The sequence below is a fragment of the Amblyomma americanum genome, chromosome 5, assembly GCF_052857255.1.
Source record: "Amblyomma americanum isolate KBUSLIRL-KWMA chromosome 5, ASM5285725v1, whole genome shotgun sequence".
NCBI classification, from domain to species: domain Eukaryota; kingdom Metazoa; phylum Arthropoda; class Arachnida; order Ixodida; family Ixodidae; genus Amblyomma; species Amblyomma americanum.
Window position 1 is genome coordinate 158,947,307 of NC_135501.1, and position 15,538 is coordinate 158,962,844.

The following is a 15,538-nucleotide window of genomic DNA, read 5'->3' on the forward strand; positions in this document are numbered from 1 at the left end:
TGCATCGATTCTCGTAATTCTTTTTGAGTCAGCATCTGTGCGACATAAAGAATCCATCTGAAGTGTAACCGGCATCCGTTCAAGCGGTGTTTCGCAGCCCCTTTAAGGACCTGCCGTAAGATTAACGGGGTCCCGCATCAGGAGGGGTAGACGTGGTAGTGCTGGCAATCCATGAGTGCCACTCCTCCCCGGCCACGAGGTCTCTTCCTTGGCCGAGTGCATGGAAGCTGTGGTGATAATGCGTAGCAGCGGCAGACTTTCTTTTTTGTCTTTCTTTTTGTTCGCATAACCCGCGCTCTATTTAGGGTTTTCATGTGAAAAGTGAAGAAACATGAATGTTCATGTAGGACCGCAATGTAAGATTATGTAGTGTCATCCGGCAGGCGGTTTCCTGGTGCCTGTGTATCCACTATAAATTTTGTGTCCGCGGATGTTTGCTCTGAGATTCGGCACCACAGCTCCAGTAAATTGTGATCGCTACGTCACCTTTTGAATATTCGTTATAAGTGGGCTAGATGGTACATGAAACGTAAACATGACGAGCCCTACCTTGTCGTGGTTCACATCCGACAGGATGTCCCGAACACGAATTCCAGCCAGCCTGAAAACAAAGAAAAACAAAGTTCACATAATCAAGAACTGTAGCCCTGCCAACAAATGGCATGATGAAGACTCAAGAAAAATCTGCAGTAACAACAGTTTCTTCATCTTCATTAAGAACAAAATTTAAGACAAAGGAGGGGGGGCTACCTGGCTGCGGTACTAAGAATAAATTTTAAGAAATAACAGAAAATTCAAGGACTGCTTGCCTAGCATTTGTGTTTGTATGATTTTTCTTATGCTTAAGAACCAGTGCAAGTGGCACATGACAATGTCTAATCTTTGCTGTTGCACATTTTCGTCAGATCAAAGCAAGGGGCATTGGCTCTCCAAGGTCCTGATCAACAAATAGATTTGCTTCTGCAGAACAATGCGTCTAGTGGATTTCATTCGCATGTTTAGACCATGATATTGGGACGCATTCAATAACTACAAAAAAAGGAAAGCCAAGAGCGTATGTGGACTAATTATTTTTCAAGCCATAGCATACTCAATGAAAACCTGGTGAGCACATGGCTGCACTATGCACAGGTTGTTTCCCAAAGAAATGTTTTCCTACGTAATCTTCACAAACACAAGTCACTCTCATTTTTAGCGCAAGAAAGCTAGCTAACAAAGGCATGCCTTAGCTTCCATCCCTCTGCCTAACATGCATGAAGAAAGGAGCCTATAGACACACCTCCTCTCACAAAGAAGAAAGCTCTAATTGAATTATTAATGGCCGGCTGTCCGGTAAAACCGATGTAAGCGACCAAACTGTGGTCAGCTCGAAAATGAAGTCAGTAAATGGAAAAGCAGAGGTAGAGGCCTGCATGGATTTAAAGAGCAACTCTGAGGGCTGTCTTGAACATTCTAAGCCCGTAGTAGTATCACATTCCTTAGAGCCACCCCTCTCCACTGCAAGAAATTGCTTTACAATGTACTGAGTGAAACAATTTTAAAGCAGCAAAAACAGCAAACCGAAATTCAGTCCGAGGCCAAGGATGATGCTTTGCATGATGCAGCAATGATGTCGCAAAGATTACTAGAAAACACTCGTATTCACGTTGAATGGCTTGAATAGGGACTGAAAACGATGAGTCCTTTCATTAAATGCTTGAGTTGATCTAATAAAAGCTTCACAACCTTGTTACTAAGCGGGCAGAGGGTATTAACGTGCATGGAATGTTCGTGACGCCAAAAATGCAGCCATGCGTGTAGAAATAATCTGAAGGTTTCGGAAAAGGTGGAATTCAAAATCGATTTTCACCAGAAGAAAATATAAAATGGCTGCAAAACTTGGCGGAAATAACGAGCAAAGAGACAAGAAACTATAGTATAAGTTTGTTAGAATATACCATAAAAACCCACGTATGATACGAACCTGAATATAATACGAGGTGAAGTTGTAGAGACGCGAAATGGAAAAAAAAAGTTTTACCTGCGTACAATATGGGTGATGAAAGCTTAGAGAAGACATTTATCCAAATTGTATCCCATACTTCATTTCAATCACTTTCATCTTCTGTAGTGCTTTCTTCGGACATTTCTTTGTCCGACAAATCATCGTGCCATTGAGGGCATTCAAGATGCCACACTTCTTAAAAGGACAACGCACAAGATCTTCTGGGATGGCCGCCCACGAGTCCACGATCCATTTGTACAGCGTGGCTGGCGAAGCCCGCTTCAGCCGCCCGGTTGGTGTTGCTGCAGGCTCACCTGAGCACATCCACTCTGCGTAGCACCATTTGACTGCGTCCTTGAAGGGTTTGTTTACACAGACATCAAGGGGCTGTAGTTGTGACGTCATCCCACCCGGAATCACAATGAGTTCAGTGCCGCAGTCACGTAGCAGCCTCTTCACCGAGTCAGCCAAATGGCAACGAAACACATCCAGCACAAGGATGGACGGCAGAGACAACAGTGCACCAGGTCGCCTACACCAAACGGACTTTACCCAGTCCAAGACTAGGTCCTCATTCATCCACCCTTTCTCATGACATCTCACAATGCCATTTTTCGGCAGCTCCTCACCTTTCGTCATTGTTTTCCTCTTGACGATCACGTAAGGGGGGGGGGGGGGGGGGGGGAAGCTTCCGGCCATCTGCCGTGCACAATAACATGACTGTAACTCTCATCTTCTCGTTGCCAGTGGACCGGATGCTAACTTGTTTAGACCCCTTCTTGTGCATGGTGAGGAGCAATGGCATGTCCAGGTAAACCAGTGTCTGATTGGTATTGCCTATTTGGCCCAACAGAAAGTTCTTTGACTTGTGCAAAGAAATAACATGGCGCTGAAAACTCACAAGCAGCTCTTTGAATGCTTCAGGCAGCTTCTGTGAAATCGAGGTCCGCCAGCGCAGTGAAAAGCCAGCACGGCACATGTAGCGATGGATCCAGAGCTTGCTAGCTTTGAAGGCAGAGCGCAGTATCCTTTTTTCTTTTGCAAGCTCTCTAGGGACGATTAACAGCTGGGCGCCCCACCCCAGCTGTTGTGTGCAAAATGTTGTGCATGTGCGTTTTTTGTTTTCTTTCTTGACTGTACACGCACGCATCTTGGACAATAGTATTGTTATCTTATGTAAAACTTGTATATATCACCACTCCCCCTATACTCTCTTACTGTCCCCTCACCTCTTTCATTTCAATTGTTCAAACTGCCTGCTATCCTTTATTTCCGCTGCCTCAGCTCAGGTGCCGCCGTCGCAGTGACGGCAGATGCCCGGCGTTAAAAATCTTTTACCTTCCTTTTGTTATAATTTTTGAATTAAACACTTACTACTACTACTACTTAAGCTCCATGCTCAAAGCTATATGCATGGCTTCGCTGTTGCCATACGAACTCCGTCAGGCCAAGTTCAATTTCTGGGAATGCACCATTCTTCGGCCGTGAAAGCTTCATCGAGTTCCGCTGCACGCGAAAAGGACTCCTTTCTAGCGTCGCCATCCACAAATGCTTCCCTCCACGACAGCAAACTGCCTCTCGGCTGCACTGTTGCCGATGTTCTCCGCAGCTAACATCACTTTTCGCTTGAAAGCAGCCGAGTACTGTTTTACGAGACCCTGACATCTTGCTCCCAAAAAAACATCCACTTCACGAAGCGTGGCTTACATGCGAGCATATGCGTTGTCAACAGGCACACGGCACACAACGACCCCTCAGCACACCAAACTGATCAACAACAAAGAAATGACATCGTGACGTCGTTTGTTGAGAGTAACGAAGCCAAGCCGTAGCCACGCACCAATAGCAAATCCAAGCCGTAGCCACGCTGCAATAATGAAACCAAAACTTCGAGCAACTTCGAAAATTTTTGCTCAGATCCGCAAATAGTACGGGGCGGAAATTTAGGACGCTAATAATGGGAAAAAAAACCTTGTATTATACGTGGGTTTTTACAGTAGTAAATTAAAAAGAAACCACTGGAGCTGCACTCTAAGTGCTTGGGGAACAAGAAAAGCACTCTGAGGAATCAAAGGATTCTGTGTAATGTAGCTTGAAAACTCCTAGTCTAGTTGCAACAAGTGCATGAGAGGTTTATTTAACAGAAGCCACAAGCAGTTAAAAACTGAGTATATAAGAGAGCCAAGAGAACTGTTTCAAGGCTCCTTTGAGCACTCTTCTTCAGTACTATGTGCAACTGAGCGACACGGAATGTGTCACGCAATAGATAGAGAAGAGGAAGTACTTTTACAGTCAAACCTCAATACAACGAACACGAATATTACGAATTATTGGCTACATCAAACTCTTAATAGATGTTTTTGACAAACGCATGCAATTTCTACTTTATATATTGAACGCAGTTGGCCATGAAACGGATATATCGAACTTTCCAGCGCCAAACTGTGCCCGTTCGGATGGCAGGCGGCGGGCTTCGCCGCACTGCACAAGTGACTGGTGTTGATGCGGCAAGCGTTCGCGCCACGGTTCGCACTTTTATCTCGCTCTCGCCAACTTCGGTGTGCAGGCGTTCACGACTCTGGCATCCGCCGACAGCGTGCTGGATGCAGCAGCACAGGTGGTTGTAAGCTTGCAGTAACAATCCTGCTCCAACGTCGGCTGTCGCGGAGGTCGTGAAAACGGCGATAGCTTTCGCTCTGTCTTACCGCTTTCCACGCGACACGGCTGTGATGCAGGGGAGCCATCGTAGTCGGCGCTTATAATGCGCTTGCAGTGCTGTGCGGAGAAACCAACCTAAATGGCGCGCGGTTTTTTGCGGCCTTCGGAATAGCCGCGAGCGCCTTCGAAATGCCGCCAAAACCTGGGAAAACGTTTCTCCGTTCCTCTAATAACGATCGCCAGAATTGCCTCCGTTTCAATGATCAAATTTCGCTGCTGTTGCGCGCGTTTCAGACAAAATTTTATGCTATGAATTCCGCCTATAGCAAACTGTTTTAAAATTTTTCACTTGTTCGCTATAATGAGGTTTCACTGTACACGCCCCAACTCACAGCCTGGCTGCATCGACCAGCTCTGGTGACGGCACAAAGTACCGCTCCACGGTGCGTTTGGGGTGACCACATGCCTCCTGGAACTCCTTGATGTGGCGCACAATGTGTTGCGTCTCCTTCACGCCACAGCGGACAGCCTTCTGGAAGTCCTGGATGAGGACATTGTCTGCCGATGCCTCCAGCATAACTGCGATGCAAGGCATACACGTCCCAAGGATGTTTGTGAGATGCCCCAAGGACATTTAAGGGACGGACTTCACATCCGCCCAAAATCAGCAGTTTGATGGGCCAGTTGGTGACCCATTCTTTGCAAGTTGAAAGCGTGAAGCCGAACACTGGAAATCAGAGGCGATAAAAATGGTGGGGCAAGAGCTCTCCTGCATTCTCCTCTGTTCTACATTTACTTTTCTCACTATTTTGAAACCTGGCACTTCTTAAAGCGACCAGACTTGCAGTGATACAAACCTAAGGTAAGAGATTACTTGAAACAGCTAATTGCAATGGATTTAGACTGAGTGATGAATATGATGCGAAATTTTGAAAATGCTATAGATACCTTTGCTGTCAACATCCATTGTTGGCACTGTTAAAGCTCTCGGTATAAGAAAGAACAAAGGTGCTCGAGATGCTTAGCCCAGCCGAGACACACAGAACTGTGCGGGAAGAGACAGTTCTCTAATATGGCAGAACGTGCGTAGTACCCAGTTGCTGGTACTACGCAAAAGGTGAGCCCATTCCGAGTGAAATACGGGCAGTCCCAAATACGACTGTGTTGTATCCTTCGATAAATCGCCCACTTATGACCACACATTGGCCCACAAAAACCTTATGGCACAAGCCCACCTTGGGAACACTGCTACTGGCCAGTTGGTGAACACGAGCGAGTTTTCAGTAACGACATCCGAAGCAGATGCCGGCACTGAGAATAGAGTGTTCGCAGCTTCCCTTAGCCTTCTGATTAAGCCATGAACAATGAAAGGGGGAGAGGTATCGAAATCCACACGCAACAATTCCTCTTTCTGCTCATTGTTTACAAAGACAAGAAGGCAACAAGTAACACAAGGCAAAACAAACGGCTACTCACCAACCTGGTTATGGTCAGCTCCAGCTACAATGAGGTTCAGCACGCTTTGTGTCATCTGCCGTCTCGTTGGGTTGATGACCACGTCACCATCTATGAGGCCCACGCGGACTGCCCCGATAGGTCCATTCCAGGGCACGTCGGAGAGGGACAGGGCAGCTGACGCTGAAATAGCAAGTTGATCTAGGTAAATTAACGCCCCCGGATAGACCCATGCTCCGCTCAAGGCAGTGTCAGTATTTGCAACACCCGCCAGAAATCCGCGGTGCCATTTGTACCACCGGTTTAGTTAAAACATTTAGCATATATACACACTCTGGGCCCAGAACATAACTGATATTTCTTTTGCTGCATATCAAACTCTTAGCTGTATGCTGAGAAATGTCCACCATTGAGAAAAAAAACACAGAGGAAAACGAGGTTTTGTCCAAGAAATGTGTGCTATATGTCCTGCTAGAACTGTTAAGACTGCCAAATGTCAAAAAGTGCACTACCGTTTGCCGAAATGCACTTGAATCCATCAGTTCCTTTGAACTGCCTACAAAAAACATGTTCACTGTAGCTCCAAAATTTTGAGAGCTCCTGAAGAGGACATAAACGATAAAAATTTAACGATATTCACTACAAGGCAGTCATCGTCAGCAGCCTGTTTGCGCCCTCCGGGGGCAGTGACGGTCCTAAATGTAGCCGAGAAAGAGCTTTCTACCGCACTATACCTCCATTCATGGCTGCTGCACCTGTGAGATAAATTTTTCACAGCTGGACCTCAGCAGCAGCTGATATGAATGCCTCTGCTGTGAACTTGAATTTAGAAATCACAAGGACAACCAGTTCCAATGCAATTGTTTACATTGGCAAAAAATGGAGGCATCTAAAAACTTCTCCGGCATGCTATTTGTGTAAATTATCGGACACTTGTCATTACATGGCATTTCAAGCAGTGGGTTCGATCCCGGCTGCGGCGGTCGAATTTCGATGGAGGCGAAATTCTAGAGGCCCGTGTACGGTGCGATGTCAGTGCACGTCAAAGAACCCCAGGTGGTCGAAATTTCCGAAGCCCTTCACTACGGCGTCCATCATAGCCTGAGTCGCTTTGGGACGTTAAACCCCTATAAACCAAACCGAACCTTACCTGCATTAATGCTCACAATGTCGGGGTCGTTGACGCCATCCACTGCAAGCAGATTGCATACAAGCTGAAATGCAATGGCAACAGTTAAAAAGTAGTTAACACTTTATCCCCTACTTTAGCACAATGATCCCTCATACAAGTGCTCGAAGACCTTTGCCTGCGAGAAACCTTTTATACATGCTGCCTAAAACAAGGTTCCAAAAATACATTGTTGTCCACAGCTTAGCCACAGAAAAAGGGCACCACCCTTATGCAACTGTATTTGGTGCTTGCATTGCCTTAAAAACACAATGTTCAAGTACTATCTTTGTTTTTAACGTCTCCAGAGGGCAAATACTTGGAGATTCATATGCTCTCATAGTCAACAGTGTCCACATCATTCCACTATGGCTGTGGGATGGAATCCCATCTATGGAAGCCCCATTTCAATGGAGGGCAAGATGCAGAACTTGCTCGAGTACAGTGTGATGGCAGTGAACGCTAAGAACTCCAGGCGGGTGAAATTAACCTATGCCCTTCTACTGTGGCATGCTCAACAAAGATGCTCACTTTCGGGATGTTAAAAGAAGGCATGGAAAAAAACGTATTATCCGGGAAAATGTACGAAACCATCTAATCTTAAAAAACGTAACTGTTGAATGAGGTACAAAGACATTTATTGACAACTTCACAAAAATGTCAATTAGCATTTCTTGACACAAGAACTGAACACATCCTTTTGTAGTGCTTGCAGAATTCAGTCCACGTTTCCGGTGTCTTGAGCACGGAAGGAACTTCGCAACGCATCCGGTCCGTTGACGACAATGACGAAAGTAACCAAAATCTTTCTTGTCATTTTCATAAGATTCGGCCCTTTGCACCAAAATACAGCAGGGAAGCCATCACGGCAGATGACTGTCGATTGTTCTAGTTCATAGATACTTCGCCCCCTTTCCCTTATGAACCACAAGGAAACCTCAGTATTTTTCTTATTCGTGTTGCGTCCCCGCAAAAACGGCTCTCTGGAATGCTAGCACACCGTTTTAATTTTCGTTGTTATTGGTGATCGTGCTTCGCCTGCTCGCACCTAGGCATCGCAGGTAAGCCACCAAGGCGGGTGACTGCCACCACATTCCAGCTCTCCATGTCCCGTGCCCTCACGTTCGGCCCATCTGCATGTTTTCTCATGTGCGGTGGGTCAATAAACGTATTACACGATTAGAAACTGTCGAAAATTTTAAACATTGTAGCCAGGAGATCGTGTTATCCGGGAACGCATTAACAAGGAGAAATATAGTGTAGCTCTATGGGACATTTTTAAATGTCCGCGATTTTCAGTGTACTTACCGGAAAATCAAATCAACCGGGAATATATCAACAGAGTTTTGCTGTATTCGTTCTTAGCAACAATCAATTCTATGGCTGCTTCATCTGGCATCAAAGGACGCATTTAGGCATTGCACTCAATTGAAACTTACGATTTCAATGCCAAAGACGACTTCGTGATCACCATTTGAAGTTGAATGGCGATGTGACCTAGTCTCGGGGATCCACGTGAAAGAAAGCTACCTTGATAAACTGCGGATTGCTCGAGAAAATACCCAGTGGTGGCGATATTCGCGCTTCATTTTCCGACATTTTTTATTTTGTAAGAGCACCGTTTTCAGTGCAAGTAGCACCTTTGTCAAAAGAATGCAGGGACATAAATTATACAGGTTGACTTCAGTTTCTCCTCAGCGTACCTTCATATTCCATGTAACAGTTGCACGAGATGAGAGGTGCACACAACGAGCACTCACCTGTGTTTCATAGAAATAACCAGCAGGGAACAGAGGCCTCAGTGAGCGGTCTGCAAATTTTAAACAGAAATGAAACACACAAGTAAGCGTATCATGCAAATTGTATATTTTGCCTTTAAACTGTTTGCAAGTGTATTTGAATATCTGATTTCACCATGGGCTCCTCGAGGGTGCGTGGTGGGCGATAGGTGGCGCGAGGCAAGCATGCACACATGACCGCACTGATTTGGAGCAAAAAAGAGGGTCATATTCCTGCAGCTGAATCCGTATTTTTCACGCAATTACTAGCCAATTCAGATGGCATGGAGATCACACTTTCTGACATTTCTGAGGCCAATGAACAATCTCAGCACCAGCTCTCTCCCTAGGGTTAGGAATTTTCAAACTGGGTTCTGTGGAGCTCTTGGGTTTCTCTAGATACTCTTTACACTTACCAAGCATCCAAATAGATCCACGCCTGAACGTCAACCTTTCTTTCACCCACTTTATTCTGGGGAGAGTACAGGGTTAACTGGAAAGATTTGGGAGAGGCCTTTGGTGCAGTCAGGCTGCTGCTGCTGATTATTTTTTTAAGCACCCTTATGTCTGCAATTTTTTTTTTTTTTGCATGCATGCATGTTAGGCAAAATGAGATAGAAGTCAAGCCATGTGGGCTATTTCGGCATCTTTTGTATGAAACCCTATGGATTACATCGCATTGAATTAGCAGGAGTAGAAATGTGTGCCTGTCACTCCAAATTCGGTTTTTGCAGCATTTGATTATACTCCTTCCGATTAGGGCCAATGATGAGAGTATAATGTTTCTGGAGAATAACCGTTCGTTAAAGCAGACCCTCTGTTGTCAAGAAACCCAGTTATCCTCCAATAAAAACCTTCATCAAAGCACCATGTGCATGTTAATCACTGGCTACTAAAGGGAGCTTCATTTCAGACGCACCAATCACTCGGCTCGTCAGTATCTCCTTTTCTGTAGGACCCAGCTCTCTGCGTAGGAAGTTGGTTGGTATTCGGCCAGCTGCAGCAGCCTTTTGTCTGTAATCAACCTGACAAAAAAGGAAAAGAAAGCATTGCAAAGAAAACAATCGTTTCAAGTGAGCTGACACAAATGAGAGAAAGCAGCTCAATACTCAAAAAGACCGGCGTAAATAAGACTGCTCAGAGCACATCCTTAAAAAAAAGAAGAAACTGAGCCACTTCTTCTGCATGATGCTCAAAAGTGGAAAAAGAAAGTTACCTTGCACTAATGGCTGAATGGTCCGAGTAACCAAGTAACTGCATTTTAAAAAAATCCTGATTCTCTGCGCATCAGCTTCCCTCATAACGCTAATCACTTTTGTCCACGTACACCTGCCATATGGGTGCACAGATATGGTGCCTACATATAAAGTCAATAAAAAGTAAATTGAGGCTTTTTGAAAAACGAACTGGAGAAGGAATATAACTTTATGAGTCCCTGCACGGTCCTAAATGCTTTTTCAATTAATTGAAAAGTTTACAAATGACATGGCGTCCAAAACACGGCAGTCATTGTGTCACCAGTACATTTTCATCGAGACAATCGCATTTTGTATTGGCTTCCGGGCCGTAGTTTGGAAACCCCAGCTTTAACGTGACACGGTTGACACCAATGGAAAGGATTCACTGTTAAGGTTAGCACAGACACTGGTGGAACAACATCAGGGTGTCTGCAACCATCTAAATTCTCTTCACTCATTCTTTAGGGTCACTCTTTCCCAACGCAACAAGCCAAAAATTCTTTTCTGCAAGGAGGAATGCTGAAGTGTTACATACCACAAGCGGTAAGAAAGATGCCGATGAGGAAGGCTTGTGCTTGCTGACTACAGTGACCATAACCGATGTGTCACCAATCTGTGCGACCGCGGAGCCATCAGCAAACTTGGCCAGGCGCCCCGATGACAACTGGAGGGTTTGACTGCGAGATTTACAAACAGCATGAAAGGCAGCGTCATGTGCAGGAAGTAAAACAGCCTGTTTGGAAGGTTACTGAGTACACGATATTCAACAATTTCAAACTCTAAAGCTATGCACATTAATATAGCAAAGAATAAGGCATATACACACACACTATTGCCTCCTCCTAAATGAAAACATTATATGTGTGAGTAATGAAGCAAACAGGAAGATGTTTTGTTTTATTACTCACAAGCGAATCTTTTGTGAGCAACAAGAGAATGTAGGATTGTGCTGCGCACCGCAGGAGTTAAGTGGGACCAGAAATGTGACAACTTTTCTTTTTTGGGTTCTCAGTAAGCACATAAGGCTGATCAGTTGACGCCTAGATCCTTGTTGAACACCATCGATAGCAAAACGAATGCACAAACGAAAAGCGCGCACGTAAAACCAAGCAAATACGAAAGCGAAAATGAAAACACGGAAACGACCTGCGAGACATGGCTCGTCATTCATAAACCACATAATGGCACGATATGCGTGTTCTAATTAAACGCGTATCAGCTGGAATGCAAATAGTTAAAGGTATAAACGAGCAGTTCATCTAGAAACGACGACGCAACAAAGCTGTTGCGTCATACAGCAAAAGCGAGTCCTACGAAGCTTTGAGGCATCAGCAATCTCCTAGTGCTGAAGTTTGCACTTAGCGCAAGAAACAATGCCCGTAAGGCGCGCATTCTGTAGTTATCGCCAACTCAATTACTGTCTGTGGATTAGGCTGAGAAGTTAATAGGAACGTTGTTACAAATGGCCAAAAGGTGCATTTCCGTGTGCTGCACAGTCAAAATTCACACAGCTTAGGCAGGTACAGACAACACGTCCAACTGCATTCTCCCGAATATATTTGAGGCGCCACTACGCAGCTCACCGAAATGCACCCGAACACAACGAAACTAGCTCTAAACCAAGAACTTCTCCACTGAACAGTAAAGCGATCAGGCACGGTTACGACGTCCTAGACCTAACCGGCCCCCAAGAGAGATAACAAATATAAGACAAGCGGCATCACATTGCTCGAGGTAAGCATATATGCGCCTGAGACCGCTAAGTGAGCATGGCTCGTAACCGCGCAACTCACTCGTTGGAGAGCTGGACCTCGGTCCGATGTTCACCGACTGCGGATGCTCCGTGAGCGTGTCTGGCGCAGCCACCGAGCCTGTAGAGCACGCAGGGACGTCTTCTGCCACCGTAGGCCAAGACATGCCCAGCTCCGGACAGGCACAGGCGCCGTGAGATGGACTTGACGCACGCCGCGGGCACCTCCATGCTCTCTCCAAGAGGTCCGCCTGGGCGCCGCCATGTGTGCCAGCGCTCAGCGTCTATCAAGGACTTTCACAAGCACTCCTTTTCTTGGTGAAAAGCGCTGCGTACAGTTCAACTTTTGATAAGCTCTAACAAAACAAAAACTGCGATAACTGTCATTTTATAAGAAACAGTCTTCATTATTATGTAAAAAAAAATTTCAAACTTGTTTTTTAACAATTACGTCAAATAACAAGTGCATGCATAAAACGTACCACAAATAAAATAGAAAGAAAACAGTGTTTTTTTCAAGTGGTGAAGAAACTCTTTTTTTGTTTTGCTTCTGTTTATTTGTACTTTCGAAAGGTACAGGCATTTAACGTAAGGCTCAATCTCAACCGCAGTGTGGCCACGTGACAAGGTTGAGACCGCGCGTAATTTGAATGTGGCGGTGTTTCAGCAGATCAGCTCGAAAATCGAGATAGACCACGGCAGAGCCTGCAACTCTCCTACCATTCTCACTGGGAGGCCGCAGTGCACAGCTCGGACCCGGGTCACAAGAAGGGCCGATGAGGTCGCCGGGCAGCATCACCGGTCGGCAACCTGGCGTCCGACCTAGGAAGAGGCCCAACGTGGAGATGGGAGGTCAACCCCTTTTCATGACCACAATCTTTCTGAAAATGAAGTTGTATCTCTCTAAGCTCGTAGGCAGTCAGCTGCCAGAAAACGGTGACGCAGCATCTACATACATCGTGGTGCGACAGCAAAGTACAGGCACGAAGCCAGTATAGAGGCGAAAAGTGCGTTTATGTAACACATTGCATCTTCCTTCGTTTCAGGTTAAGCTCGAGCACATAGTCCGCGCAATGAGAAACAACCATAACGACGGGAAATCCACGGTCCAGCACTGCTCGGAAGTATCCGTCTTTTAATTTAACGGCTGCCAATTCCAAACGTCATCATGCATAGTCCCTTGGCTTAATGGTTTCAGCCAGGCGTCAATGAATGAGCGTTGAAAAATATCATTGCCGCACAAACCACATTTTTTAAATGCGAAAGCATTACGAGTTTCACTACAAGAAAAGCCAGTGGCGTTTGTTGGTGTGTGTGGTCACAGATGGTACAGAAAATCCCAGCGATGATAAGTAGGGTGACGTCATCAAGCGTCCGTATGACGCACACAGTAAGCCAAGCACTGTAATTTAAGACAATCAAATGCACATCATTCGTCAATATATACTCCCTACTGGCCGAGCTCAACGCAGCGCCAGTTTTCCCGACTGCATTGCTACTAATTGTTACTCAACCGTTTGTCGTACAGCGCTCCGGGTGGTGTCGTACGATTTCTCGTTGCATAAAGCTTACATGTGCTAGTCAAGTTGGGGGCTTGCTTGCGACAGGGATTTTGAACAGACGACATATGAACGTTCACTTGTATGCCTTCCCAGACTACCCCTTCCCTTAATGTGTGATTGAGCTGTCCACCGAGGTGTGAGACAGTTACTGCGCCGTTTCCTTCCTTTCCTCAAAAAACAATTTTCGTATCAAAATTGTGATGTAACCAGACGTGGGAGACAACAGCCAAGCGAGCAATGTGGCGACGCCCAGGGAGCTCTAAATGTAAAGGTCTATATCTCCTGGACCTCGAGACTGTAGAGTGTATTTGCATTTTGGCTGCAGTGCCAGGAAGTACTGAGAAGCGTGATAGTCGCCTCAACCACAGCGCGCTCAGGTTGTGACAAGAAGCTTGTAGGAAACTGCTGTGCAAAGAATTTATTGTCAAATGTTGTGAAAGAGCCCGCGTTAGACGGCACAGGAGATTTTTTTTTTCAGAGTCAGGTATCGTTATGGGAGATGAAGGCGGCGGAGCACGTCGCTCGAAGAACACGCTTGACGCCGCAGCGAATGCGATGTATGCCGTTCATAGCAAGAGCACGTTGAATGCAGAAACGGTGCACATTCCAGATGGAGGAGGACAACAAGATGCCTCCATGGCCTATCGCAGTGCCCGTGAGGAACAGAAAAATCTTGCACGACACGCGGCTGTCTCTTCAGGGCTAGATCCGAGGTCAGAAGAGGCCGCGCCCGGCACACGAAACAGCATGTCCACTTGGCGTGTGCAGTACGGGAAATCCAGCGCATCTGCAGACACAAAAGGCGATGTGAACAAAATGACACAAGCAGGGAATTCGCGCACGCACTCTGACAGCCCCAAACGAACGTTACTATATGCCCGGTAAATTTATTTTGCAGCAAAAACATTAAGTCCCCCTGACATTTGCCTTTGTGGAAAATTGAAAATTCGTTTTTTTTGGAAAAGAAATGGCGCAGTATCTGTTTCACCACGGCCGGTCTCGAGGGGAGCGCGCGGTTTGCCACCCTCGAGACAGGCCGTGGTCTCACATATCGGCGGACAGCTGAACCGCGCCGTAAGAGAAGGGATAAAGGAGGGAGTGAATGAAGAAATGAATAAAGAGGTGCCACAGTGGAGGGCCCCGGAATAATTTCGACCACATGGGAATCTTTAACGTGCACTGACGTCGCACAGCACACGGGCGCCTTTTTCGTTTCGCCACCATCTTTGAAACGCGGCATAAGGCGAATTTCATGGATAGCTGGCGTGCATAGCAGACGACGAGTGAGCGGACGTTTCCCCTGTGACAAAGGGTAGCGGTCTGTTATTGGGGTACGGTGGTCATAAGTCACGCACGGTCACTTATCCATCCATAACATGTATCTAGGGGCATAAACGGGTGTGGGAATGCGGCGTTCACAATGTACGGGTGTGGGGCTTACGGTTGCGGGGTTTGGGGTTTTATGGTGCATCAGAGGCATTTGCGCCTCAGGTTGACCTTGAATGTAGTGGCTGTGCAGGCTGCATGTACAGTCACGAACAGAATAAAACGGACCACGGCAAACACGGCTCAGGATTTAAAACACAGATCAGCGCCATCTATTTGCCGAGAGGACAACTTGCGCACGCGCGTCCTCTCTTGCGTGCAGCCTGCCTAATCACTGGATTCCGCTCGGTGCGCTCTTTGAAGTTAGCGACGGACGCAGATGGCGCCACTCTACAGACGCCCGGCGTTTGCACTGACACAGATGCTTGCTGCGCGGGCGATCTTGCTCCGCGCACTGCTCACGCGGCAGCTGTGGAGTGTTGCGTGAATGCGCCGCGCAGTTTTTGGACTCACGAAGACGTCCCTTCGTAGGCAGCCTAACGATGTCGCGGCTCGCCTGCTGGGCTACGGTTCTACGACTAGGCTCGTGTTAGATCGAGCAGGATGATGGCGCACAGTC

The 15,538-nt window shown here is 46.5% G+C and overlaps 1 protein-coding gene across 1 annotated transcript in view; it reads right to left on the bottom strand.

Moving 5' to 3' along the window:
- PNPase (polyribonucleotide nucleotidyltransferase 1) overlaps positions 1-12,311 on the bottom strand; it is a 35,954-nt gene extending 23,643 nt beyond the window's left edge. The window contains exons 1-8 of the mRNA XM_077665553.1: positions 12,075-12,311; positions 10,817-10,958; positions 9,963-10,068; positions 9,026-9,075; positions 7,248-7,311; positions 6,119-6,280; positions 5,035-5,221; positions 550-601 (exon numbers count right to left, since the gene is read on the bottom strand). Of these exons, the coding sequence (XP_077521679.1) occupies positions 550-601; positions 5,035-5,221; positions 6,119-6,280; positions 7,248-7,311; positions 9,026-9,075; positions 9,963-10,068; positions 10,817-10,958; positions 12,075-12,262 (951 nt within the window). The 5' untranslated portion in view covers positions 12,263-12,311. The remainder of the gene's footprint in view (positions 1-549; positions 602-5,034; positions 5,222-6,118; positions 6,281-7,247; positions 7,312-9,025; positions 9,076-9,962; positions 10,069-10,816; positions 10,959-12,074) is intronic.
- Positions 12,312-15,538: the final 3,227 nt, after the last annotated feature.